This window comes from Saccopteryx bilineata, chromosome 1 (genome assembly GCF_036850765.1).
Source record: "Saccopteryx bilineata isolate mSacBil1 chromosome 1, mSacBil1_pri_phased_curated, whole genome shotgun sequence".
NCBI classification, from domain to species: domain Eukaryota; kingdom Metazoa; phylum Chordata; class Mammalia; order Chiroptera; family Emballonuridae; genus Saccopteryx; species Saccopteryx bilineata.
In genome coordinates, this window is record NC_089490.1 from 223,056,683 (window position 1) to 223,083,397 (window position 26,715).

Here is a 26,715-nt window from a genome sequence, read left to right on the forward strand (position 1 = left end):
TGTAGTTCTATGTTCTACCATGATCAAGATGAGCAGAGGCAACGGCTCCTAGAAACTCGTGTTTATCAATAAAACATGCAGCAACTTATTTCAAAATCTCTCATTTTCAAACACATACTCGATGAAGAAATAATACTATCAAATCATCACTGTCAAGACACATTTTCAGACTCAATAAAACTGAAAAACTACTATTGAAGGAAACTTTTTTTAACTAGAAGGAACAAACAATCTTCAATAACCTTTAGTCCCAAGAAACTGTGCAAATCAAAATGACAGATGTCAAGGAACCTAAGGCACGTGAATCGTCTACCTAGAATCCAGTACTGACTGCCTTCAAATGCTTGCAATTTTTCTTGATGGTGCTTTAGGCGTGATTAAAAAATAAAGCTTCATATGATTCCATTTCATCTGATCCTTGATTACGTGTTTAAGAATTTATATTTACTCTACATCTTCTATCTGACTTAATGCATCATTCCCAGTTGTCCTATAATAAAATTCTAAACTAGTATGAAGAGAAAAAGCCAGAGAGGAAAAGATGTCAGTATCTCAGTACCAGTACATCAGGGAACAGCCAGGGAGAAGGCCGATGGCATGGAGCCAGGCTGTTTACATTTCAGCTCCTCCTCCCCTCATCTCTCCTCTTCTCCATTGGTTAAAAGACTACAAACTGCCATCCGATCTCCTCCTGTCACAGTTCAGATGATGAGCATCCCGCACTGTCAGGATGCTCGTCCTTATCCACGATATTTCCTGGGCCTCTCTGCTTTGGGTAAAGTCCCTGCTGCCCTGCATCCTGGGGCTCACCGTCTGTGGTGGAGGCTCCCATGAAATCTCCTACACTGACCGCATGCTGACCTGCAGTGGAATAAGTGAGGGACTCTTTCAAATACCGCACCTTCTTCTCTTCAAGCAAAATCATTCCATTTCCTCCAACACATACAGGAAGTACATGACCAATTCTTCCCATTTTCCAGCCTCTCTGGGGAGCATCCATTTTGTGTAATGGGAGAAAAGACACAGGCAGACCTGGCTGTACCGCGGCCACTGACCCTGTTACATGACAAAGGACGCTGCTCTGCGTTCCTCTGAAGACTAACCAACTTTTCTGCTCTTTCGCCCGATTCTTCTTCTCTGCATTCTACTCTCAATATGGAAGACTCTGGAAACGGGATCAAGTTGCTAACTGAAATTGGTGGCCTCGAATGGACTAGAAAACAGCATTGTATTAGGTGGGGTCCAATCCATCAGGAAGCATTTGTGGTTCCTGGTCCCTGTAAACCGCCGACTTCCAAGGGCCTCTGTCCCTTAGCTGCACGTGTCTCAGTAACACTGCAGTTCTGGGGAACCCCGCCTCCCGGTTATACTGCAGGCACCACGCCGAGACCATGTGCACCTTTCAGATGAAATACTCCCCACAGTACTTTCAGCTCCACTACAGACGCAGGGGCTGCGGACAGCATGTCTAAAGTCGAGTCTCAAAGTATAAAAACTCTCTAGAGAAAAGGCAGCTTTTCTTAAAGTTCCGATTCTGACATGTGCCAATCACATTTCAAAGACTCAGTTTTCATCCTCAACAGCTCTGTTTTGCTGGGCGTGTCTGCACAGTAAGCCTGAAGAGTCCCGGGGCCAGCTCGGGTGGGCAGCCTGGCGTGTGTCCAGCCTCTGTCCAGCCTCAGCCAGCAAGGAGTGGAGCCGCCCTGGCTCCGTAGGCCGCCACCAGCCTCGCTCCAGGCTGGCAGGGGTCCGACCAAAGTGGGGGGATGTAGGAATTCCTTCCTGGGGAGGCGCAGTTACTGCCCGTCAGCTGAGACATAAAAGAGACTCCTCATTCTGTCACTTCAGTAACACATTAAATACATTTCTGAAAGTAAAGAAACTTAAATCCTGTGATAAGCATGGGCTCCACCCCTCAATCTTGAAAGCCAGTTATCTGTCCTGATTCTTCACGGCTGGTCAGAGAGTGGGAGTGGGAGCCCGGGAGGCTGGCCTGTGGGGTCCCCGAGCCCTCGGTGCTGCCCCGGCAGGTGGAGTGCAGAGGGAGTGAGTCAGAAGCAAGTGACCATGGCTGTCCGCCGGGCCAGAGTCTGTCTCACCCAGTCACCAGATACCAGCACATGCCTGCTCCGAGCAGAGGTTCACAGGAAACAATGGTGATAATGGACACGAACGACACTAGAAAACAGCCAAATCACACACATCTGGAGAAAGGAAGCCCAAGGCTCAGCTTCACACCCCTCGCCCAAATCCCCGGGTCCAGCAGCATCCGTTCCTAATTTTCCTGGAACACTTAACACATGTAATTCTATGGCAGTACAAGCTGCTAGATCTCAAAGAAACCCTCTCCTGCTGTAAGAGGAAGGCAGAGCATCAGTGATGCATGTGGCAGGACGACACATTCCCAAGTCCGTTCAGTTAATTTATACCCGCGAGGACAATCTGGCCTGCTTCTGCAGCTGTTTGTAGGAAAGGAATATTTTGCCTTTCTCACTACTGATTTGTTCTAAAAAAGAATAGCTCCATTCTGTTTATAAAAGCAAGGTGGGAAAACAACCCCAAACTCTGGTACCGCTGTGGGCTTTTGTGAACAAGAGCTCTGCTTCCATGGCCAGAGCCCTGCGTGGCTTCTCACCAGCACATGTTCAAAGGTGGAGAAGGAAAGGTTGTATTAAATGTGTTACAGCTCAAGGTTTTACTGGCTCTTCTTATCTGTCTACTAAAGGAATCAGGAAATATACACCCAGGGACCATCAAATTACCAGCACTGCCCTGGTGCCCTGGAAGAACCCAGGAGGGTGGTTCACGACCCCTGAGACCAGTCCCCACAGCAGGAGCACAGGCCCTGTGGCCTTGTGTCAGGGCTGAGGTGGTGGGGCCGGCCAGCCTCTGCCCAATCCACTGAGCAGTTTCCTCTCTAGACCCTGGGCCAGGAAATAAGACGGCAAGTTCAGTGTCCTCCTAGACCAGCAAATCCTGTTAGACACAGGTGACACTACTGGACACGTTTTGGGGCCGTCCAGAGCCCACTGCCAGGGCAAGGCCATACCCACATAGGATGCCCTCAAAACCCAGACTTGCCCAGGCCCACAGGTCCAAGTGGGTTCTGACGCCCACCTCGGAAGTTACTACAATGAATGGGCTTGCTGTGCATCGTGGCTCAATCTTATCTCTTAAAGACACCCAGTCACTGGGCTTATCTGTCATGACCCATGTCTAAAATGACATATATTCTTTCATAGAGTTGCTGTTAAGTGATAAATGTGAGATGCCAGAAAAAATACTCCATTACAACCTTCAGTTCTATTGTATGGTTGATCAAGAACTTGAGACACTAGGTTCAGGCTATGTTCTAGAAACTGTGCATGATGACTTAAAACACCTTCTTCTATTTCAGTCTCATTTTACAAGTTCCAGAAAGTGAGCAGTAACATGCCAGTTAAAGACATTCTCATTGTGACAACCGCCCTGTGGGTTTTGAGTCAGGAACAAGGCAGGGAGGCCTAATCTGGGAGAGGCAGGGCTTTGCAATTCGAATCAATCATAAGGAAGGGAACCAATGGCTAAGAAGGCATATATTGAAAAGCTTTTAACTTGTCTACAATCTAACAGATTTGCGATGGTCTGTGTAGTCTGGCATTTCCTGGCACTGGGATTCGGTCGGTGCCCGCCCCACACCCCTCCATTCACACCTACTCGCTCTCTAAGTATTGTTTAGTTTACATTGGGCCTTCATGTGGTGAATCACAGAAGAAACAAGAGTATGGACTAGCTAATCTGGTGCTTAAATAAACTGTTAAAGTTGGATTATTCGGACCTGTAGAATGTGAGGTGTCTTTTCTAAAGGATGACCTCCCTGGCTGCCTTCCCGAGCTGGCGAGAGACAGGCCAGGACACCACGCGGTCTGAGCGCCACGCTTTTCAACCCACCACCCTCTGCCGTCCAGGGACGTCACCTGGTATTTCTGAAGGAAGTATGTACTCATGGCTGTGCATTTACAGAGCCCACTATTTCTACGACTTCCAAAATCACATATTTAGTTGTCTTAGAGGCCCCAGGGCCAAAAGCTCCATTGAACAAAGACGGCTGTCTCACAGAGGCCGAGGCTGAGATGGAGACACGTTGGGACTTTGTTCTCCAGTGCCTGCTGTGGATGTCACCTGGGGGGGGGGACAAACATGAACTTCTGGGCACTGACGGGCCACAGCACCACCTGTAACCTCCTGGGCCTCCTTCCAGCCCTGAAACCTCCCTCACCATACATTGTTTATTCATTCAGTTAATATATATTGATTGAATTCCTATGCTGGCCAGGCACCTACTAGGAGCTGGGGCTAGCAGTGAATAGGACCCCCAGTCCTTCTGAGAGCGACTGCATCCTAGTTGGAGAAACAGTAAACAAAGCAACAAATGACCAAGAAGAATATCATCATTAGCATAGGGGTTGATGTAGAGAATTAAGGGGTAGAAGACGGTGTTGGATGGGTGTTCAACTGTTCTCTAGATCAGAAGGTTACAGAGAGCCCTAATGATGAAGGGACACATAAGCTGAGCTGTGACACTTAAGGACAAGCAGGAGCAGTCCAGGCCAATGTCACTGCAGGCGGAGAGCACCCACGTCCCAAGGCTTGGTGACGAATGGCATGTTCAAAGTAGGGCTGGAACACGGGGACAGTGGGGCAATGGAACAGGATGAGGTTGGAGAGGTAGACGGGGGATGGGACCCCAATTAGGCAGGGCTGGGTAAGCAGCGTGAGCAGTTTGGATTCAGGGTTCAAGGAGGACCACTGGAAGGACTCAAGCAGGGTCACGATGTGGTCTGATTACAATTAAGGTTCTATCCAAATGATAAGCCCAGCAAGCCTCTATGGTAGAAAGTGCTCTTGGGCCAGTTCAACAAGTTGCTGGTGTTGCCAGCATTTCAGACAATCATTTCACCATACTCCATGCTGGGCCAGCGAACTGTGCTGAGGCTTCTGCCCACTTTCCTACTCAGACAGTCCTTAGGTACTTGCCCACACTCCACAGGCTTTCTGACACTGTCTTTAATATTTGGAGATTCTAAGATTCTAGCAATGGCATGCAAGACCAACTGATCTGCCTTTTCAAAAGGAAAGAGAGAAGAAACACAGAAAAGCGTATAAAGGAAAAGAAAAAGAGAAAGCTGACATGATGTTACTGCATGAACCGCAAGATAGGTGACGTGGAGAAACCTTTTAGCTATACAATCATGTCCCTAAAACTCAAGATTTTTATCCTCATGTCTAAGCTAATGACAGATACAGACCTTTCTCAGAAAATGAAAATGTTTATAAATCACATTTGATGATCCTTTCTTTAAAGCTCAACTTACTTAAGGCATTTATCAAAGTGTGGGATACATACTAATGAAAACAGAATGACTTTAAGTGGTTCACAAATGTAGAGTTTTAACAGATATGTAATTTAATTTATGTGTGCCAATTATTACCATCAAACTAAATTATGTCTTCACAGATATTCTTGCTTAAGACAAAACTAAGTAAAAAAATGAATGATTCAATTTAAAGTTAATTTTAAAACTAATAAGTGAAGGTCCGAGATGAGTGGGAAACATGGGAAGTCTCTACTTCAGAATTCTTTTAGCTGATGTCAAAAGAATCTGCTGGAGAACAGTAAGGAAGGGCTAATTAGAGTTTAGTCTATAATTCTCAGTTTACAATTTTTCCGTATATAATTCTTCCTACATGAAAAAACACTTCTCTTGGCTGTCTTGGCTTTGTCTGTCCACACCGGAAACGAAGTCCATTCTTTTTTTTTTTTTTTCAGAAGTGAGAAGCAGGGGAGTCAGACAGACTCCCGCATGCGCCCAACCAGGATCCACCCGGCATGCCCACCCGGGGGCAATGCTCTGCCCATCTGGGACATTGCTCCATTGTAACAGGAGCCATTCTAGCACCTGAGGCAGAGGCCATGGAACCATCCTCAGCGCCCAGGGCCAACTTTGCTCCAATGGAGTCCTGGCTGCTGGAAGAGAAGAGAGAGACAGAGAGGAAGGGGAGGGGGAGGGGTGGAGAAGCAGATCGGTGCTTTTCCTGTGTGCCCTGGCCGGGAATCGAACCCAGGACTTCCACACACTGGGCCGATGCTCTACTGCTGAGCCAATCAGCCAGGGTTCCAAGTCTATTCTTAAATGGAAGTAACTCACTGCGGAATTTGATCTTGAAAATATCTAATGGAAAAACATATGACTGTTTTCTTCAATTATATAAGTGTTATGAATCACCTTCAAGATTTACTTACATTTTTCAGGTGGTGTTATTGTAATCGTCTGAGCTGTAAATTCTTCATCAAAGTATCTTGTATCTGTCTCAGATGTTACTTGAGGCTTAAAAGGAGGTACAAGCTATAAGAAGAAAAGAAAAGCACTGTTAGCAGATTTTAATTTAGGACAATTAATTTTAGGATGACACTGGAGAGCAAATAACTGACAAGTGTAAGGGACAAGACCACTGGGTCACTGGCGTTCCAGGCAACACTCTAAACACAATCTTAGGTAGCTGTTTGTCCTGCACACAGTTCTGGGGATTACGTGAAACTGAACGCATGAGAACCAAAGAATAGGGTGGGAAGAGGCTACTAAAAACTCTGTCCTAATCTTTTCCCCAATAAGAAACATGCACGACACTTTATGGATGTAAATGTGGTGCAAACTGCAGGCATTACCCAGTAGAGCGAAGGCACGAGTTGGCTGGCTTCCTGCTCCTCTCTCCCTGGTGCCCAATGGATGAGTTATTGCTAAAAACACAACTTACTAACACTGTTATTCTCTGGGTCACAGACAGAGTGCTGCCTCTGTACCAGGCAAAGAACTGTAACTCCACTCACCTGAGATGGGCACTAATGCCAGCCCCTGCACTGGAACAGGGGTTCTTGGCAGTTATGGGCAAATGTTTTTCCATTGTTTTCATCAGATCCTCAAAGGGGACTGTGACCCAAACAAGACAAAGTGTAACTAACTGCTCTGGGATTAACAGAATGGAACTCATCTGCCTCAGCCCTGCAGTGAGCATAGGGTGGGGGGAAGCGCTGTGATGCTGAAGGTCACAGGAGCCTAAGCCACGTGAACCCCCACCTCTGCGACCCCCCGACTGGGAGGGAGCTGGGCCAGGATTGGGCCCTCACAGAAAGCCTACAGGTTCTTTTTAACACAGGAAGCCCAGTGCCAGGCCCAGAGTCAGAGCAGGTACTCTGGTGAGTCCTGTTTGCAATAGGAGATGCTGCTTTTAGAATAAAATCCCCATGTGGACAGAAAACGGAAAATAGAATGACAAAATTAGTATGTTTTATAAAAATTTTACAGAAATACATACATAATTGGTTTCAGATCAATACATTTTCCCACTCTTACTGTCACCAAATTTATGTTAATAAGGAAAAAATCTTTAAGTTATTCTCTACACAGACTATGTTAAAAAATAAATAGGACAGTGCATAAATAAAGGTAAAAGGATGTTTACCTTTTACCACATTTTATTTTCAAAATCAAGGGCCACATTTCAGTTTATGGCACATTACATAGCAGTTTTAGTTTCTTTTCTTTTTGTCATTCTTTCTCTTTGCCCATAAATCACAGTGTTCTAATGTCTTTATAAGTGGCACACACTCTTTGGGGGATCGAACCAAATTCAGGTTCCCTTATCAGTCACTAACGGCTACTGGGGAACAACGTGCACCCCGTCAGCACTCTGTGATCTGACCCGGGACATGCTCCTCGCTGGCCGGTGGTGACACCAGGACAAGCGAGCAGCTCCCTCCCTTGATGGAGACCTTTCGTCTTCCACTCAGACGGTGCATTCTCTTCACCAGCATTGTCCACATGCACACAGGACACCAGAGGTGACAGACACTGGACACTTTCTCGTTTTCCTGGCTGGAAACTGGGAGACTCGAGTTCTGGCTGTGACTGCCCTTCTGACTCACCACTTTACAAAATACTCAAAAACAAAACAAAACAGACTTTCCTCCTTCCAATCAAAAATGAAGCATAGGAATTCTGTTAGCAGAAAGGGGCTTCTACTGAGCATGTGGAGTAGGCTCTGCTCACCTCCGCCCTCCCTGCCCATCCACTTCCTTCTGACGACAAATGCCTAAATCTGCCTCTGGTTAGGAGAAGGCTGCTGCCCTCTTAGAGAAGACAGAGAGAATGGTCACTTGTAACTTTAAAAAACTGACACAGATGTTAAAATAGTTTTCAAAGATTACAGAGGAACCTAAACTAGCCTGTGACAGTATCACAGACTTACTTGACCTCCTCTCCCCATGCCTTTCTATCTTCACAAGTTCTTCAAAAAATCTTTTCAACCTCTGATATTTATACACACTTACACACACACGCGCGCAACATATACTTACATGTGCTTAATGTCATTGCCATTGCCCCTCATCCCCATTATAAGCTCAAGGACTTTTAAAGAACAGTGTCGGCCCTGGCTGGTTGGCTCAGTGGTAGAGCGTTGGCCTGGCGTGTGGAAGTCCCGGGTTCAATTCCAGGTCAGGGCACACAGAAGAAGTGCCAATCTGCTTCTCTACCCCTCCCCCTCTCTTTCCTCTCTGTCTCTCTTCCACTCCTGCAGCTAAGGCTCCATTGGAGCAAAGCTGGCCCGGATGCTGAGGACAGCTGTGTGACCTCCACTTCAGGCTCTAGAATGGCTCCTGCCTCAATGGAGCAATGCCCCAGATGGACAGAGCATCACTCCCTGGTGGGTATGCCGGGTGGATCCCTGTCAGGTGCATCTGTCTGACCGCCTCCCCACTTCTAACTTCAAAAAAAATACAAAAAATGATAATAATGAAGAACTGTGTCATTGAGGTATGCTTGACGTACAATAAATAAAAATGTATAAAGAGTGTACACTTTGATATTTGACTTATGTAGATACCCATGAAACCAGCACCACAGTGAGGATGGGGGACAAATCCATCACTAGCAGGTGTTCTTCATGATCCTGCCTAATCTTGTCCTCTCTCCTACCCTCCAGCACACAAGGGCTACTGTGCTCTCTGCCATGACTGATTTGTTTATATTTTCCAGATTTTCATGCATAGTACATAATCTTTGTCTGGGTTCCCTCACTTAGCATGAATATTTTGACATTTATCCATTATCAATAGCTCATCCCTTTTACTGCTGGGTAACAGCCCACCACCCAGATGTACCACAACTTTTTTGTCCATTCCCCTGTCAGTGGATATCTGGATTGCTTGCTGTTTGGGGCTCTTACAAATAAAGCTGCTAAGTATTTGTACAGACATGGATTCACTTTATTTTGTACAAACACCAAAGAGGAGAATAAGTGGATCATATGGTAGATGTAGGTTTAACTGTTTAAGAAATCGCCAAACTGTTTCTTATGTTAGCTGCGTAATTTTACGTCATGACAAAAGTATTGGGGACTCGCACAGTTTCACATTCTTGCCCACGTGGCTTGGTCAGTCTTTCCAAGACCAGACATTCTACTATATGGTGGTATTTTGCCATGGTTTTAACTTCTATTTCCCTAATGAATAACCATCTTTTCCATGAGTTATTTCTTCTTTGGTGAAGTGTCTGTTCAAATATTTTCCCATATTTTTTTATTGTCATTATGTTCAGAGGGTTCTTCACATACTCTGCATGCACATCTCTTATCAGATTTGGGATGTGCAACTATTCCTCCAGTTTGTGGCTTTTCCTTTCTCTTAACAGTGCCTTTCGAAGCATAGGCATTCTTAATTTTGATACAGTCTGACTTACTATGGTTCATGCTTTTGTCTTCATGTAGGAAATCTCCGCCCTATCTAATACCTCAAAGATTTTTCTCCTGTGTTTTCTTCTAAAAGGCCTTATACTTAGGACTATGGTCCATTTTGGGTTAATTCTGCGTATGCTGCAAATTCTCTTTTAAAAAATTATGGATGTCCAGTTGTTTTAGCACCATCTGTTGACTTGAACTATCTCTGTACTTTTATTGAAAGTCAATTAGGCACATATCTGTGGATCTCTGTACAGATGCTCTACGGTGTTGCATTGATCTCTTCCCCATCTTCGTGGGCCAATATTTATGTGATTTGTCCATACAAACTGTCTTGATTACTCTGACTTAATAACAAGTCTTGAAGTTGGGTAGTGTAGGTCTTCCGACTTTATTTATTATCATATTGGTTTGGCTATCCTAGGGCCGCTCCATTCCATATGAAATTCTGAATCAATCTAACAATTTGTACAAAATTGCCTACTGAATCTTGATTAGGATTGTGTTCAATTTATATACTGATTTTAAGAACAGAAATCTTAAAACTATCGAGTCTTCTAAATCATGAACACAGCATACCTCTCTTCATTGCTTTAGGGTATCTTTACTTTCTCTCAACAAGGCTGCTGTCTGCATGTTTAATGCCAGGGCCTGGCATCCACAGGACAGGACAGTGAGAATAAAGCAGAAGAACAAAGTTGAACCCCAAAAAAGCTTGGTTGGAGCCCCCAAGGACAGACTGAAACCCATACCATTTCTTAGTGTCTCTGACTTTGATGGTATAGATCCTACATGAACTTGGACCCTGGTCATGGAGCTAAACACACACCCTAGCCCAGGAGTGGGAGAAGTTAAAGAGTATCCAGGGGCAGACGGAGCCAATGCTGGCTTACCATGTCTCAGGCCAATGAGATGAGCTAACAGACCATCAGCAGCAGGAGGACCCACAAAATGGCTGCTGGGTCACTTGTTTCTGAATCTTCCACAAGATCCTAATTAGCCAGGGGAATTCTGGGAAATATAGCTCAGACTTGTTAAACTGGCATGTTCTCAGGCCCTCACACAAACAAAAATATCTTGAAAACAAAACACACAATTTACAGTGGAACAAATAATCAAATAAGACTCACTAAACCATCACCTCACAATTCTATATTTGGTGATAATGTCCTTGAAGAATGAAGTCAAAATAAAGACATCATCAGCTAAAAAGAGACTACTGTAATTCCTTTCTAAACTGACTTATACTATAGAAAATGACCATGGAAAATCTTTAGGCTCAAGGGGAATAATATCAGAAAGAAACCTGAATCTCTGAGAAGAAATGAGGAGATGAATGTGTTCTGGAATTAGATCATAGGGATGACCTCACAACTCTGTGAATACCCTGAAACCCACTGGAGTGTGTATTTTATAGGGAGAATTATATCTGTTTTTTAAAAAAAGTTAATTAAAGAAAAGAATGAACAGCATCTAAAATGGTAAACATGTAGTTTTAGACAAATACTAATAGTTCTAACTTAGAATCTGGGGCAGAGATGAAGAATAATCTTCAAACAGGAAGACAGAGGTTTAATGAATGAATGGAGTGACTTAAGTTAATATAAGAAAGTACAGAAGAGTCACTTAGGCCCTTCCAGAAGAGACATTACTTCATTTAGGCCCCTATCTGTTCCTTGTAGTTAACTAGTGAGTATTTTATTCATTTAAATAGCTGCCATTCCATTGAAATGAGTATTAACCAAGTGACCAAAATGAACTACCCAGTACCTGAACTACTCTCCTAATGCAAGTATTCTCTTCTTTTTTGAAGGGAATTTCTGGAAAATAAGTACAACTATATTAAGTATAATATTGATCTCAACGTGAGCCACAGATTCTAAATCAGTCTTCCTTAAATACTGTCTTGTCCTTTTTTTATTTTTCCTTATAAAGAATAAGCTTTAGCAGTCAGCACAAAATTGCTCTCTGAAATCTTTAGCCTCAGTGGGGCCCTAGAGCACCACCTGGTACCTCTTTATGTGGCCCTGGGAAGTTTACCTCCAGTTCCCTCCCCTCTCCCTGCATAAGCTGGTTACTGTCCTCACCCCAACATTGACCCCACACACTACTCTCACTCTGAAAAACAGGACTTCTGGGAAAAAAAAAAAAAAAAGCAGGGCCTCCAAGCAGGAACTACTGCAGCTTCCTAAACAAACATTTACAAACACTGATTCAGTGGGCCATTCTAGTTCCCGTCAGTGTCACTACAAAGGTGTCCCCCCTCCTTTGAAAAGGCTAATCCCTTTAATTATGTGTCACAGAGCCTGCTCTTTTCTTATAGCTTACTTTTTTCCTATGTATTTTTAAATCTTACAACATACTATCTATATCTTTTCATCGTAAGCCTTTCTTTTTTCTATAGCTCTCCACTGCAAGTCCTATTGGATTTCCTTCCAAGGATATACAAACAAAACAAAGCAATAACAAATATAATCCATTCTATCATTCATGATATAAGGATGCTAAAACCCTTAAGAAACATATTGTATCAAATCTAGCAATACAGAACAAGGATAACACATCACAAAGAAGTGGCTTCCCTCCAGGGATATAAGGTTCATTTACCATTAGAAAACTAATCCATGTAATTGGCCACATTAATAGAATGTAAAGGAGAAAACCCCTAAGATTATTGCAACAGATGCAGAAAAAGCTTTTAATAAAATTCAACACCTATTCATGATAAAAACTATTAGCAGACCAGTAACAAAAGGGAACTTCCTCAAACTGATAAAGGAGGTATTAAAAAACCGATCCTAACATAAAACTTTTATCACTTGTTAGTATTGAAATAATCCCAGTTTAGAGAAGACTTAAAAATATAGCACAAACATTTCCTATTAAAGCCTTAATCTAATGCTAATAAGAAAAGTCATACTACAATGATCAAACCTAAGAAAACTCAAAATAGTAAAGAACTATTAACTACCAACTTTATTTAAATTTTTTTTTGAAAATGTATTTATTTTAGAGAGAGAGATAGAAACATCGATTTGTTCCTGTGCATACCCAACTAGGGATCAAACCTACAACACTTTGTACATTGAGACAATGCTCTAACTAGCTGAGCTATGCAGCCAGGGCTAAAAGAGACTCAAAATGTAATAAGGATGCTGCTATAACGCTGTTGTTCTTAAGTACATAAGGGACATCAGTGCCTCTCCGACACCCAGGGTCCTCAGAGGAAGGCAGTACATGACGAGTTCTATCATTTATAGAAACTTCATAATTTTTGTGGTTGTGCTTATTTATGCAAGATACCGTCCTCACCACTTTGCTCAGATGATCACTATTTTCATCAGCTAGAACACGTAAGCTCACTTATCCCCATGTATCATCTAAAGCTATGGTCTGAGGGTTCCTTTTCCTGCCCTACTTGAGAACTTCTCTGTCTGTTCACAAAGCAGGTGCCTGGGTGTCTGAACATCACTTCTACTCTGGGCCTGTCTTGTCCTGTGGGGCAGACAGGTGAGCCTGGCACCCTCACCGGTGTGCTGGTGGGCTGGGCTTTCTCAAGGTGATGCCAAACTGCCATTTGCTGTGAAGAGCCCAGCACTGATGCGGAAACATTTATAGCAGTGGTCCCCAAACCCCGGACCGGTACCGGTCCGTGGGCCATTTGGTACCGGTCTGCAGAGAAAGAATAAATAACTTAAATTATTTTCGTTTTATTTATATTTAAGTCTAAACGATGTTTTATTTTTTTTTTAAATGACCAGATTCCCTCTGTTACATCCATCTAAGACTCACTCTTGATGCTCGTCTGGGTCACGTGATAATTTATCCGTCCCACCCTAAAGGCTGGTCCGTGAAAATATTTTCTGACATTAAACTGGTCCGTGGCCCAAAAAAGGTTGGGGACCACTGCTTTATAGCACATCTTAGTCTCTTAACAGGACTAAAGAAAGCCCATGTTTTGCCTCTTCTCTAACTCAGCAACACCATACTGCTGCTCTACAGCTGTCTCTTAAAGAAACCTTTCTTTCTTTTTTTTCATCAAGTCCTTCCTGGACAAGGCATGGCAAAGGGATTTTTAGTTGTGGCTTCTAGCCTTCGGAACCAAAGAAAACTTCCGACCACGGATTATTTCTGGGAGATATAACAAGATGCTGATCTTCTTTAGGTTCTTTTGTAGAGTACTGACATGATAAAAAGAGCTCCTTAGAGGCTACATATGGACGCAACTTCTAAGGAGTATCACCAGTGTAATTAAGTGGACATATACCGTATTTTTCACTCCATAAGATGCACTCCCCCCCCCCAAAGTGGAGGGGAAAATGCCCAGGTGTCTTATGGAGTGAAAAATACAGTATTTCATTAAATATTTTAACACACCATTTGGTTCAGAATATTTTTTCTCTTATTTTCCTCCTTAAAACCCTAGGTGTGTCTTATGGTCAGGTGCGTCTTTTCTCCAGGTGGAGGGAAAAATACAGTAATTGTCTACGCAAAGCTACTAAACATAGAGGGTATCTGCAAATGGCCATACGCTTCTTCTAAGGGTTAAGAAGACTTCAACACTTACCCACCAGTGCTTTCTTTCTACATGGTATAAACTCAAGAGATGTGACTTTAATTGAACTGGACTTTGATTAGAAGCATTTAATATGGTACAACTATTTTAAATACCTAGTTATAAGGAATGCTTAGAAAAATCCCCCACTCTCTCTTATTCCAGTGAGACAGTACTTGTTTTTACTTCCCTGTAACTCACAAATATCAGTCTAGCTTTACTTTGGGCACTGAGAGAGACTATTTGACACAAAAGAGATACCACATTAATGTTATTGATTGATACATGTTTCAGAGAAACAGATGAAAAAGCTAGAATAAATTGAGATGGAAGGACAAACTACACAAAAGAACTAAATACAAGTTGTAAGAAAATACTGAATTACATATACATTTCACAGTAAAATGTTTATAAAGCATTTGAAGATCAAAAAATAAAAATCAGTGTCTATACCAACAACACCTGAAGAAAAATATAGTTAAATGAGATAGATAGTACATAGTAATTTCCCGTTCCTAAACTTAAACAGAATTTAATTCTTAATTTATTGAACAGATTACAATAAAACTAAAGCTATATAATTAGTAGAATCCATTTTGTAGGTATTAAAGGCCTGTTTCAAATAATAGAAAAATAAGACAACTAGACTTAATTTGCTTTAAGTGCCTTCTAAAATAGGATTTGTATAAACAAATCTGAACAGTTCATTTTAAAATGTAAAGGCAAAAAGACAAATTTAAAAACTATGACATTCTTTGCTAGTTTTCCTGAAGAGTAAGATAATACTGGTGTCTTTATTTTTTCTAAATTACAAAAATAATGAGAAGCAAATTAACAAATTATTGTAAAAAAAAAAAAATTAACAAATTATTGTGATGCAAAAAAAAAAAAAAGAAGAAAAATCACTAACTAGACTGAATGGAATTTCAAGATGTATTCTGGGAGGCAAATTTATCAGTAAAACTGTGTGCTAAGAAGTTTAATATTCAATTACACAAAAGCATAAAAATGAAAAAATCACATCATTACATTTTATTCAATTTTAATTTTTTTTCTATTAATTCATTTTAGCCAAAGTATATAAACCATGCCACAGAGACAACCTACCTTTTTATCATATACATCTTGCCAGTTTACTCCCGAGAAGAAACTGTGTCTCATAATTTCTTTCGCATCGTCTGGTCCTCCGCCAAGGCTATGAGGATAGGTATAACATTAAATGAGCATGAAACGTTTACATAAATCCAATCCACAAAAAAAGTTTTGTGAAGTGAAATTTGCTGTGTGATAAATAGCCACAAACATAAAAATCTTTCGCTGGAAGGTCTCATTTTCCTAATATGTTATTAATAAGAATTAGCCTCTGGACAGTATGACATCTAAAAACAAGTATGGATTGTTTAATCTCAGTTTTCTCATCTGCAGAATGGGGATTAAAATCCCAGTTTGGTAGGTTATTGCAAGGGTTAGAAATAACACAGGTCAACACCTAGCATAGTAAACGGTAGCCATTATCATTGTCAAATCATACACCAAATTTATTTTAGAATGACTCAAGTCAGAATGCACCCTTGTCAATGTAAATTCTGAAATGTCTCAACTGTTCAGAGAAACAATCTGTAGAGCATTGCTAATAGATAGAAAGCCATGGGCTATTTTCATATCTCAACTAAATTTCCACAGAAGTGATATTGTTAATCTATGAAATAGCATTACAATGGCATTTGCAAGTTAAAAACATACCCCTCCCGTCTTTGAAGGTATTCTTATTTCACTGATACCTTCTCACAATAGGAGAGAGAAGAAACAAAGAACAGAGAAAGAATAAGAAAGTAAAAAAAATCTATTCAAATCTGATTTTGCTATATAGCCAGTTCTTTTGGTCATGTTCACAGAAATGAGGTGCCCCGGTAAATGGTTAATAACTAGGCCTCCAGGGAAATTATGAACAAATAATAATGATATTATATGTTTATTATGAACTTCACTAATATAAAGAATGTAAAGCACATTTACAAAGAATAATAAAAATATACAATGTTCTTTATTGTAAGTAAATAAACCAATTGATGCTCACAGAAAATTCTGGTTAATTTTTACTGAAGTCCAAAGCCTCAAACTGACTTATGAGTAGTTCTGACATGAATACTAGCTGATATTTTTGTTTGTGGTCAAGACTTAAGATAAACGCGACACAGCAGACATATGTCAGAGCTTCACCTATCTGTCAGGTCTGGGAGTGACTTCTTTGGAACAACAGATGAATACTTCCTCACCTTTGTGCTATTCATCATGGACTGGAGATAGACACAACAACCTTTATAATTTAATCTGTGTTATTTACATTGTCTCTATTACTTTGTTAAGTCTAAACAATCAACAAAACAATAAATCAAGCCCTGACTACAGTGTATGCCAATTCTGGTAATATAAATACTCCCACCATGGTCAATAGTAAATGTAACAAAATATTACACAGAAAGAGAGTTATAAGTATTTATTACCTGTGATTTTAATATTTTTCATTTAATTGACAAATTTATATAATTTAGTTTTTAATAATGACTGCATTAAACAATCAGCTTATACAATTGTTGAAATTTAACAACTAGCACTTACGAGTTCGTACACGCTAACTCCTACACACCAGTGGGTAGGAAGAAACTAAGTCATAGAAAACAAACAATTACATCATTCTATTGAATTCTGGCACTATTGGGTATAAAAAATACATGCCTGGGAAGAGTCTAGGACCCTTTTGCATATGGCCAGAATGGAAAATGAAACAGCGGGTATCTGAGTGTCTATACTGATGACGAGAGGTTGAACAATCTAGGTCTCCTACCCCCAGACCATACAGAATGACCCACACCTCTGATATAAACATTTAGATTGGGTCTGATCAAAATGACAGTATTCACATTTGGAACCTTCAGACTGGCCACTCTGTATGTAGGTAATTCTCAGTGCTCCACTCCCTGACTTCACTCTTTTGCATTCTATTTCAAGTTGTGGAAGTCTCTCCCGCAGTGGATGGTGAATACTTTTAAGATCTGAGATCAATACTGGGTTAGCCAAAAAGCTAATGTTAAATTAAGCTCGTGCTGATGCCGCCAGAGAGCACAAACACCAAACACCATTCCGAGAAGAATTTAACATTTCAAAGTATGCATCTAAGTACTATGCGCAGTAAAAGTCGGAAATGTGTTGTATTTTCTTACACTTTTGTTACTGTTTATATCAATATTGTTTTCATTTTGAATTCTATATGAGATGGAGAGGGTTGGATGGACAACCAGAATGACTTTGTAAAGAAAGGCTTGAATGTGCACTTTCCTGTCTGTTCTCTAGCAATAGTTTGGCTCTGGACAAAGCTAGCTAGAACTTAATTTATATTTATTAAACATATAAAACTAAAGTATTGACTGCAAATACTACACACAATCTAAGAATAGAATCTTAGACTGCCACTTCAAAAGTAGGGAGAGGTTCTTTAACATGAGCTTTCTCGAAGTGTGAAACTGTCAAAAATTTCACTGTCAATGACTCCCTAATATACAACTTAAGACTACAAAATAATACCAAAAATGTGATTTGCACTGAGACATTTATGTCTAGGAATATGAAACTCCAGTATCAGAATGCCAAATTAAATCCTCAGCTACGATGGAGTCTCCATTATTAGGAACACCATGTGTACGGCCAGTAGCTGCAACCGTTGTCACTGCCAGACACATGCAGGTTCCCATTAGATTCAGACAGATGGTAGAGAAACAGCAGAACCAAAAACTGGTAAGCCATTCCTTTATTCTAGCCTTGCATCGGCCGGTGAGTAAAAACACACAGAGGGAAAACACTTCTCTTTCCATTCATGGCTCCCAAAGCCACTGACACATCTGGATTTTCCTAGAATCAAAGGCCCCCACCAGCTCAGTCACCTCTGATTCCCCATCTGTACACCTTCTCCCTTCTCATCGCTGCAGAAACTGGCTTCTCCTTCAGCACCCTGCCATCTTGGCAACTTCTTCCCTCTCCTTCTTCACAAACTTTTCTTGGCGCGAATACCTCTCCTCCAACAAACATTAGCATAACAAAGCCCCTTCCCAAGTAGGAAGGTAATTATCAGTTTCACCTGGCAGTGCCATTCATGTGGGCAGAGACCATTTTTAACAATAAAACTGAGCAAAGTCAAATAACACAAATTTTACAAACTTATTTGCCCAACACCATGGAGTTCATATTTTCCTAGTGTTATTAAATGTGACAGGAGTCCCTCCTCCCCTATAAAGAATGTGTAGGAAGATATATGTGATACTAATGGAATGAGCATAAAGTAATAGAGAATAAGAATTAAAAGCAGAATGACAGAACTTACAGCAACTCAGTAAAGAGGATCAGAAAAATGCGGGCAGGATTTAAAATTGTTGAAGGGGAGTAATGAGGAGGTACAAGACAATGCTCTTACTGATTGTATTCCCAGAAACCTCTCAGAGTCCCTAGTTGGCTCTGTCCTGAGTCCCAGGACTCTGTCCTAGACCCCCCTTCATTCATTAGGCCACTCTCATGGCTCCCGCTGCCTCCAGGATAGTGACAGATCCCTAGCGCAGACATTTGGTTACTGTGTTTCTCTTATGCATCTGCGTTTCTATAGAAACATCAGACTTGGTACCGCCAAAGCTAGTATCAGCGTCTACCCTGTGATGCATCCTCCTTTGCCTGTATACCGTCTGTTAATACTACTCCATTCTTTAAACCAGTCACCCAAGCCGGGAAAGTCCGGGCATCTCTGACTTCTTCCCCTTCCTTGTGTTTCTACTTTGTCAGTCACCAAGTTCCATTAGTCACCCAGTTACCGCTGCTTCAGGAAAAGCCCCACCCTTTATCTGTACCATTCAGTACGCTTTCTTAACTGCTTTGTGTACCTGCCCATGGCCCTTCATTGTTCTAATTCATCCAAGACAAAACTATCAGAGTTACCTTTTCATAATGCAAATATGATTATCCATCCCTTTTAATAATTCAGTGGCATCCCATTCCCTTCTGAATAAAGATCAAATATTTTCTAAGAAACATAAGGTCCTCACAATCTAACATATCAGCTTCATCTCCCAATGTTACCCAACTCACATTCTACACTGTAGTCACTGAACTTCTCAAATGCCATGTTCATTTGCAATTCTAGCTGTTCTTTACATGAAATTTCTCAGCATGAACGCCAATGCAAATCCCAGCGCCTTCCTGAGCCAGCTTAGGTCTTCCAATCCCCCAGACAGAGCTAATAATTTCAAAAACAATTTGTATGGAGTTTAACCTGAGCTTCTGTGAATATATGTCTTGTGCCCCAATTACTCTACACACATCTAGAACAGAGATTGCTCTGCTCATGCCTGCTTCCCAACACCTGAATGCAGCAGTGGTGGGCCTGATACATCTGCGATAAGAGGAAAGAGCGATGATTGAAAATACCACACCTTCTCTTTAGACAATATGAACCCCTGGGTACACAAACCTTTAAGAGTTGTCCTACTTACCTGGCCACTAACATTCTAAACTTACCTCATATTTACTGAATATTTATTAGGTACTTACTATGTGCTATCCACTGGGTGGGGTGGGGGAAGGATGACAATAAAAATGAATGAGACGCAGACAGGAGAAAAGTGTAATACAATTTTGTTCTACCAGCCTCTTATGGCGGGGGGCAAAGTCACCAGGAGGAATCAGGAAAGGATGGGATAAAAATTCACTGTTCTTGAAACCCAAACCAAATATTAGATCTCAATATCAAGTAGATAAAATGGAAATCCTAACTCTTTTTTGTAATTACCTATCATGAACTGCCACCTGTTCCATTAATTGTGAAATCATCACATTAAGTAGAATATATTTAATATATCAAAACCTGAACCAAACTGATGTATTATAAAAAAGATATGCAGGGTTGGCCAAAAATAGGTTTACAGATGTGAGTACACAAAACACAGAGTTTATTCTTGTGTTATTGTTTATTAATTATTGTATTTTCCACACAAACAACTCTAAGTCTATTTTTGCCCCACTTTGTATAAGAAATATCAAATAAGGCACCAAGAAACTTGATTTCTCCTGTTGTTCTACAGGAATATTCTGTGGGACCTAGGATAAATCACTTAAGCCTTTCTGGGCCTCTGTTTCCTCCTCAGGAAAGTGGAAATGAGAATAGCTTCTATCCTCCCTGCTCTTCGAGGCACTGAAACAGCAAGGGACACAATAGACAGAAAAATGCCCTGAGAAAAACGTCACTTTACAAAGGTAAGGTATGCTCTCAGTTACTAGAATTATGAAATGCATTTTTGATTGGTTCCTCACAAAGCAAAAAAATGGGACTTCTCACAAAGCAAAAAGATGAGAACTTCTTTTATTATGTTTGCTTATTTTTGCTAAAGGTGAAACCACGTTCCTCATTAATTTAAAAGCTAAAAGCATGTAATGGAAACTATCCTTAAGGTAGGCAAAGCCCACATTTTCGGACTCACATATTTCTTCATTCATTAACTCAGTTTATCCACAATACATATTGAATAGTAACCATAAACAGAACATTGTTAAAACAAACAAAAAAATAACCATGATATAAGATGTTATAAAGGATTCAACAATATATGAAATGGTCTAACCTCAGGATGCTTGAGATCTAAGAGATTTTCAGAAAAATTCTGATTTACATACTATCTAGACGGAAAGATGAATATACACACTGATATACACAAATACATATTTTAAGGGACATTACAAATTAAGTTATTTCAAAACCACATATATATGGTCAAATAATCTTCGATAAAGGGGCCAACAACACACAATGGAGAAAAGAAAGCCTCTTCAACAAATGGTGTTGGGAAAACTGGAAAGCCACATGCAAAAGAATGAAACTCGACTACAGCCTGTCCCCGTGTACTAAAATTAATTCAAAATGGATCAAAGACCTAAATATAAGACCTGAAACAATAAAGTACATAGAAGAAGACATAGGTACTAAACTCATGGGCCTGGGTTTTAAAGAGCATTTTATGAATTTGACTCCACAGGCAAGAGAAGTGAAGGCAAAAATTAATGAATGGGACTACATCAGACTAAGAAGTTTTTGCTCAGCAAGAGAAACTGATAACAAAATAAACAGACAGCCAAATAAATGGGAAATGATATTTTCAAACAGCAGCTCAAATAAGGGCCTAATATCCAAAATTTACAAAGAACTCATAAAACTCAACAACAAACAAACAAACAATCCAATAAAAAAATGGGAAGAGGACATGAACAGACACTTCTCACAGGAAGAAATACAAATGGCCAACAGATATATGAAAAGATGCTCAGCTTCATTAGTTATTAGAGAAATGCAAATCAAAACTACAATGAGATACCACCTCACCCCTGTTAGATTAGCTATTATCAACAAGACGGGTAATAGCAAATGTTGGAGAGGTTGCGGAGAAAAGGGAACTCTCATCCACTGTTGGTGGGACTGTAAAGTAGTACAACCATTATGGAGGAAAGTATGGTGGTTCCTCAAAAAACTGCAAATAGAACTACCTTATGACCTAGCAATCCCTTTACTGGGTATATACCCCAAAACCTCAGAAACATCAATACGTAAAGACACATGTAGCCCCATGTTCATTGCAGCACTGTTCATAGTGGCCAAGACATGGAAACAACCAAAAAGCCCTTCAATAGAAGACTGGATAAAGAAGATGTGGCACATATACACTATGGAATACTACTCAACCATAAGAAATGATGACATCAGATCATTTATAGCAAAATGGTAGTATCTTGATAACATTATACAGAGTGAAATAAGTAAATCAGAAAAAAAACAAGAACTACATGATTCCATACATTGGTGGAACATAAAAACGAGACTAAGAGACATGGACAAGAGTGTGGTGGTTACCAGGGGTGGGGGGAGGGAGGACATAGGAGGGAGGAAGGGAGAGAGTTAGGGGGAGGGGGAGGGGCACAGAGAACTAGATAGAGGGTGACGGAGGACAATCTGACTATGGGCGAGGGATATGCAACATAATTTAATGACAAGATAACCTAGACATGTTTCTTTGAATATATGTACCCTGATTTATTAATGTCATCCCAGTAACATTAATAAAAATTTATTAAAAAAACAAATTAAGTTATTTCCTATATGACATGCATGTCTAAAAGAATATGTAAATAGGAGCTCATTCAGCAAAGAGCTGTAGGATTCTTCAGGTCATAACTAAAGCTGCAAAAACAGAAATGCAATGTGTATAAAGTATTTTTTTTTACTACTAACCCTTTCCATATCGATGTAAAAGAATATCCTCAAATGACAAGCAAAAAAGCAGTTAGACGTGTTGGGGTGAAAGGAGAGTACAGAGACCAGCTGTGCTCTTTATAATGTGAACCAGCAGAAAGAGGAAGCACAAAGGTCCAGCGACTGACAGGAAACAAGGGTACTCTGATTCCCACAGTAACAAGCACCATGGCTATTAAGAAAGTTCACTCGTAACATGGATAATAAAACTCCCCAAATCCTTACTTGGTAAAATCTGCATAAAATTTCCAAGTTAGGAAATAGTGGAGGAAAATTTTTTTAATGTTCTATATTATGCAGTTAAAAATAAGTCAGCATCTCAGTTGGAAGATGTCTACACCAAATACTTTGCTTCTTGGAGCTAGTTACAGTTGAATTAATTTCCATATCACAATTGCTAACCACATTCATCAAACTCACTGAGTGTTATTTGTGACTTACCGTTTATTTGGATCCTTTATCAAGAGCCCTGAAAGCAATGATTTTGCATCTGAAGAGAGTGTTCGAGGAAATTTAATGTCTTCCATTAGGATTAATTCAAAAAGTTTCTCATGATCCTGGTTGTAGAAAGGTAACCTCCCACACATCATTTCATACATGACAACCCCCAGACCCCACCAATCCACAGCTCGGCCATAGTCATTATCTTCCAACACCTAAAAATAAAACCAGTAAAAAAAAAAAAAATTAATTATAATACATTAACTCTTAAAGCATTATCTACAAAACATACGATTTTTACATAAAAATGAATCTTAACTTTCAAAGCCTAGGTAGGCCTTTTTTTTTCTGAAGCTGGAAATGGGGAGGCAGACTCCCGCATGCGCCTGACCGGGATCCACCCGGCACGCCCACCAGGGGGCGGATACTCTGCCCATCCAGGGCATCGCTCTGTTGCGACCAGAGCCACTCTAGCACCTGAGGCAGAGGCCATGGAGCCATCCCCAGCGCCTGGGCCATGTTTTGCTCCAATGGAGCCTCGGCTGCAGGAGAGGAAGAGAGAGACAGAGAGGAAGGAGAAGGGGAGGGGTGGAGAAGCAGATGGGTGCCTCTCCTGTGTGCCCTGGCCGGGAATCGAACCCGGGACTTCCGCACGCCAGGCCGAAGCTCTACCACTGAGCCAACCGGCCAGGGCCGGTAGGCCATTATTAGACCTTGAATTTAAACTATGCAGCATCCTACAAAAGATATATATCGCACCAAATATTTGAAATGTTTGATCTATATCCAGAAATGGTCAGTGTGTAAAAAAGGGGACAGGTCATACACCTGATTCTAAGGAACTGAGTATGTGAGCAGAATAAGATCAAATGATTAGCAGATTGGCATATTTTTTCTCTTAGGCCTACTTAAATTTTTATTCTGGTTCACTAATGAGGACTTTTAAGTATCAACGTAGAGATATAGCCACACTGACTAGAGAGCACATAATGTGTCTTCAAACATCCTTGCGTTGAGCAGAAGGAAGTTACGCAAATCAGTGAAAGACAGGAGTTGACGATGTCATAGAGAAGCAGACAGTACTCAACCACCATGAAAATATACTTGAAAATGTTTAGAGGCCCTGGCATGTTTAAACTCAGGAAATATGTGGTCACCTGTGTGACTATGACAATTTATTGTTTGGGCTGTAATAAACTTTGGTACCCAAAGCTTTAGTACCCCACGACAATTTCTGTTTAACACAAACAACAAAAATCACAGACCTAACACCTGTGTAGTAGATGCCTTCAATTTGTTTTACAAAATACATTACATGCAAAATAAATGTAGTAAGAAATGATATGAAAGTTTCAGGCTATATTTCAGCAACCTGTTCAATTCGGAATGTGATAACTTGTCATTTGTCCCAGGGAAAAAATTTGATTTTATTAAGTGTGTTTATCCAATAGAATTTTCTTCATTTATTTGGAACTTTAAATATTTTAAATTGTTATATTTGAATAATCTTAAAGCTTACTTTTTTTCTGATCCTCTTTGGGATAAACAGATCAAAAAAACCATACTCATGAAGTATATCAAAAAAGTATATAATACTGATGACATAAGACAGAATTTGTTACAAAGCAAAGTTGTGCTCATATTCCAAACTTTCTTAGTCTGAAATAAGTAAATATACTGTCGAAGATTACTTCTATGAGACTTTTGTTTAAGATTTACCAATAGTTTCACAGAATTGCACATGACATTTTACATAGTTAAGACACTTTGATAGACAAGGGTATTTAAAGATGGAGCACAGAATTTCAACAAATAAAACTATGTTACTTAAAGATACACTGAACCTGACCGGGAGGTGGCGCTGTGGAGAGAGCGTCGGACTGGGATGCGGAAGACTCCGGTTCGAGACCTCAAGGTTGCCAGCTTGAGCGAGGGCTCATCTGGTTTGAGCAAAAAGCTCACCAGCTTGGACCCAAGGTCACTGGCTCGAGCAAGAGGTTACTCAGTCTGCTGAAGGCCCGTGGTCAAGACACGTATGAAAAAGCAGTCAATGAACAATTAAGGTGTTGCAGTGTGCAACAAAAAACTAATGACTGATGCTTCTCATCTCTCCATTCCTGTCTGTCTATCCCTGTCTATTCCTCTCTCTGACTCTCTCTCTGTCTCTATGAAAAAAAAAAAAAAAAAGATACATTGAGTAGTGTTTTCAAGTGCTAGGAAGAGATTTTTAATTCAACTGTATTATTGTTTTGTGCTTAGAGAAGTCTAGAAACAATACTGGCAAGAGATGAACACAAGTCCAGCTCCTACCTTTTCCAGAAATCTTTTGTAAATCACAAACTAAGCAAAATGTTTTCAGGAAAGACAACCAATTCTCATTTTCCTCTTAACCAAAAAATATTTCAAATGTCTATTTGTTGGAAATGAGTAATGTGAGAACATACAGTAAACAAGAAATAACCCAAGGAAGCAGAGAATTTAGTTAAAGGCAATGCAGTAATATATAATTTTAAAGTACCAGTAACTTTTGATTATTTAAGAATCTGTCTCATGTCCAATTAGTAGAATGCATTGTTTGGGGTCCTTTTTCTAACAGATCCAAAATTTTACCTAGTAACAAAAAATTAAAAAATCTAAGGAACTTTTCTCTGTCTTACAACACCGACAAACCAGTGAGTGGCATGCATGAGCATGCACGAGCGCACGCACACACAAAGCCAAATGTGGTTTTTAACCTTCTTTTTCATAAAACCATAAAAGGCATAAAAGCTGGATTAACTGCCTCCCGAACCCACATTTCACCAGCCGGGTTCTCATCCCCAGCTGGCAAAACTGGCAAGCCTTTATTTTTGTTTAAATACCTGGTTTGCAGCCAAAAGGGAAAGTGAGTACAAAAAATAATAATAATAAGTAGGTTTTATTTTTGAAAGGAAATAAGCATCTGAAAAATAAAACTACATTGTAAAAAAATCTGTCTGATAAAATAAAATGTATTTTATTTAGCTTCATAAAATGAACACTGTTCTCCAACTAAGTAGTTTTGCTTCTGAACATAATGTGTTTTAATTGATATATAGGATGCTACAATTAGAACTGCTTGCTGTATCACTTTGTACTGAACAAATTTGATGTAACGCATTATCTTTCTGACACATACTTAAGCAATGTGAAGGAGAAAATACAACAAACAACTCAGCCAGCCTTCTTGATCTAGGAGTCTTTGCTGTTAAGGACAAAGAAAGGTTTCTGTTCAACTCCTACCTCCAAACAGCTGGAAGATGAAAACCACAAGGAATAAAAGTGATCCTAATATTCTACATGTGGATATATAATATAAAACGTGTTATCACTATTCATATAACAATATCTTTTTACTCTCCTTCAATGTAAATTATTTCAAAACACAATACTTGGAAATACTCTAGAAATCCCAAAGTCCCCCAGCCTCTTTTATATTATTTTTGGAAGATACTTTCTTCCTTTACTCAAAGTACTTCTTTCTCCAAAATAATAGAAACATCTAAAATTTACATTCTTTTACCTAAGAGTTGCAATTACTTCTCCAAAATAATAGAAACATCTAAAATTTACATTCTTTTACCTAAGAGCT

At 40.2% G+C, this 26,715-nt stretch overlaps 1 protein-coding gene across 12 annotated transcripts in view; it reads right to left on the bottom strand.

Annotated features, from left to right (window-relative positions):
• AKT3 (AKT serine/threonine kinase 3) overlaps positions 1 to 26,715 on the bottom strand; it is a 363,939-nt gene that overhangs the window by 121,193 nt on the left and 216,031 nt on the right. For 5 of the 12 annotated variants that reach the window (XM_066236840.1, XM_066236795.1, XM_066236763.1 and 2 more), the window contains exons 11-13: positions 23,106 to 23,320; positions 15,437 to 15,524; positions 6,284 to 6,386 (exon numbers count right to left, since the gene is read on the bottom strand). In XM_066236840.1, coding sequence (XP_066092937.1) covers positions 6,284 to 6,386; positions 15,437 to 15,524; positions 23,106 to 23,320 — 406 coding nt within the window. The other 7 variants (XM_066236755.1, XM_066236847.1, XM_066236812.1 and 4 more) reach the window with 6 other exon arrangements.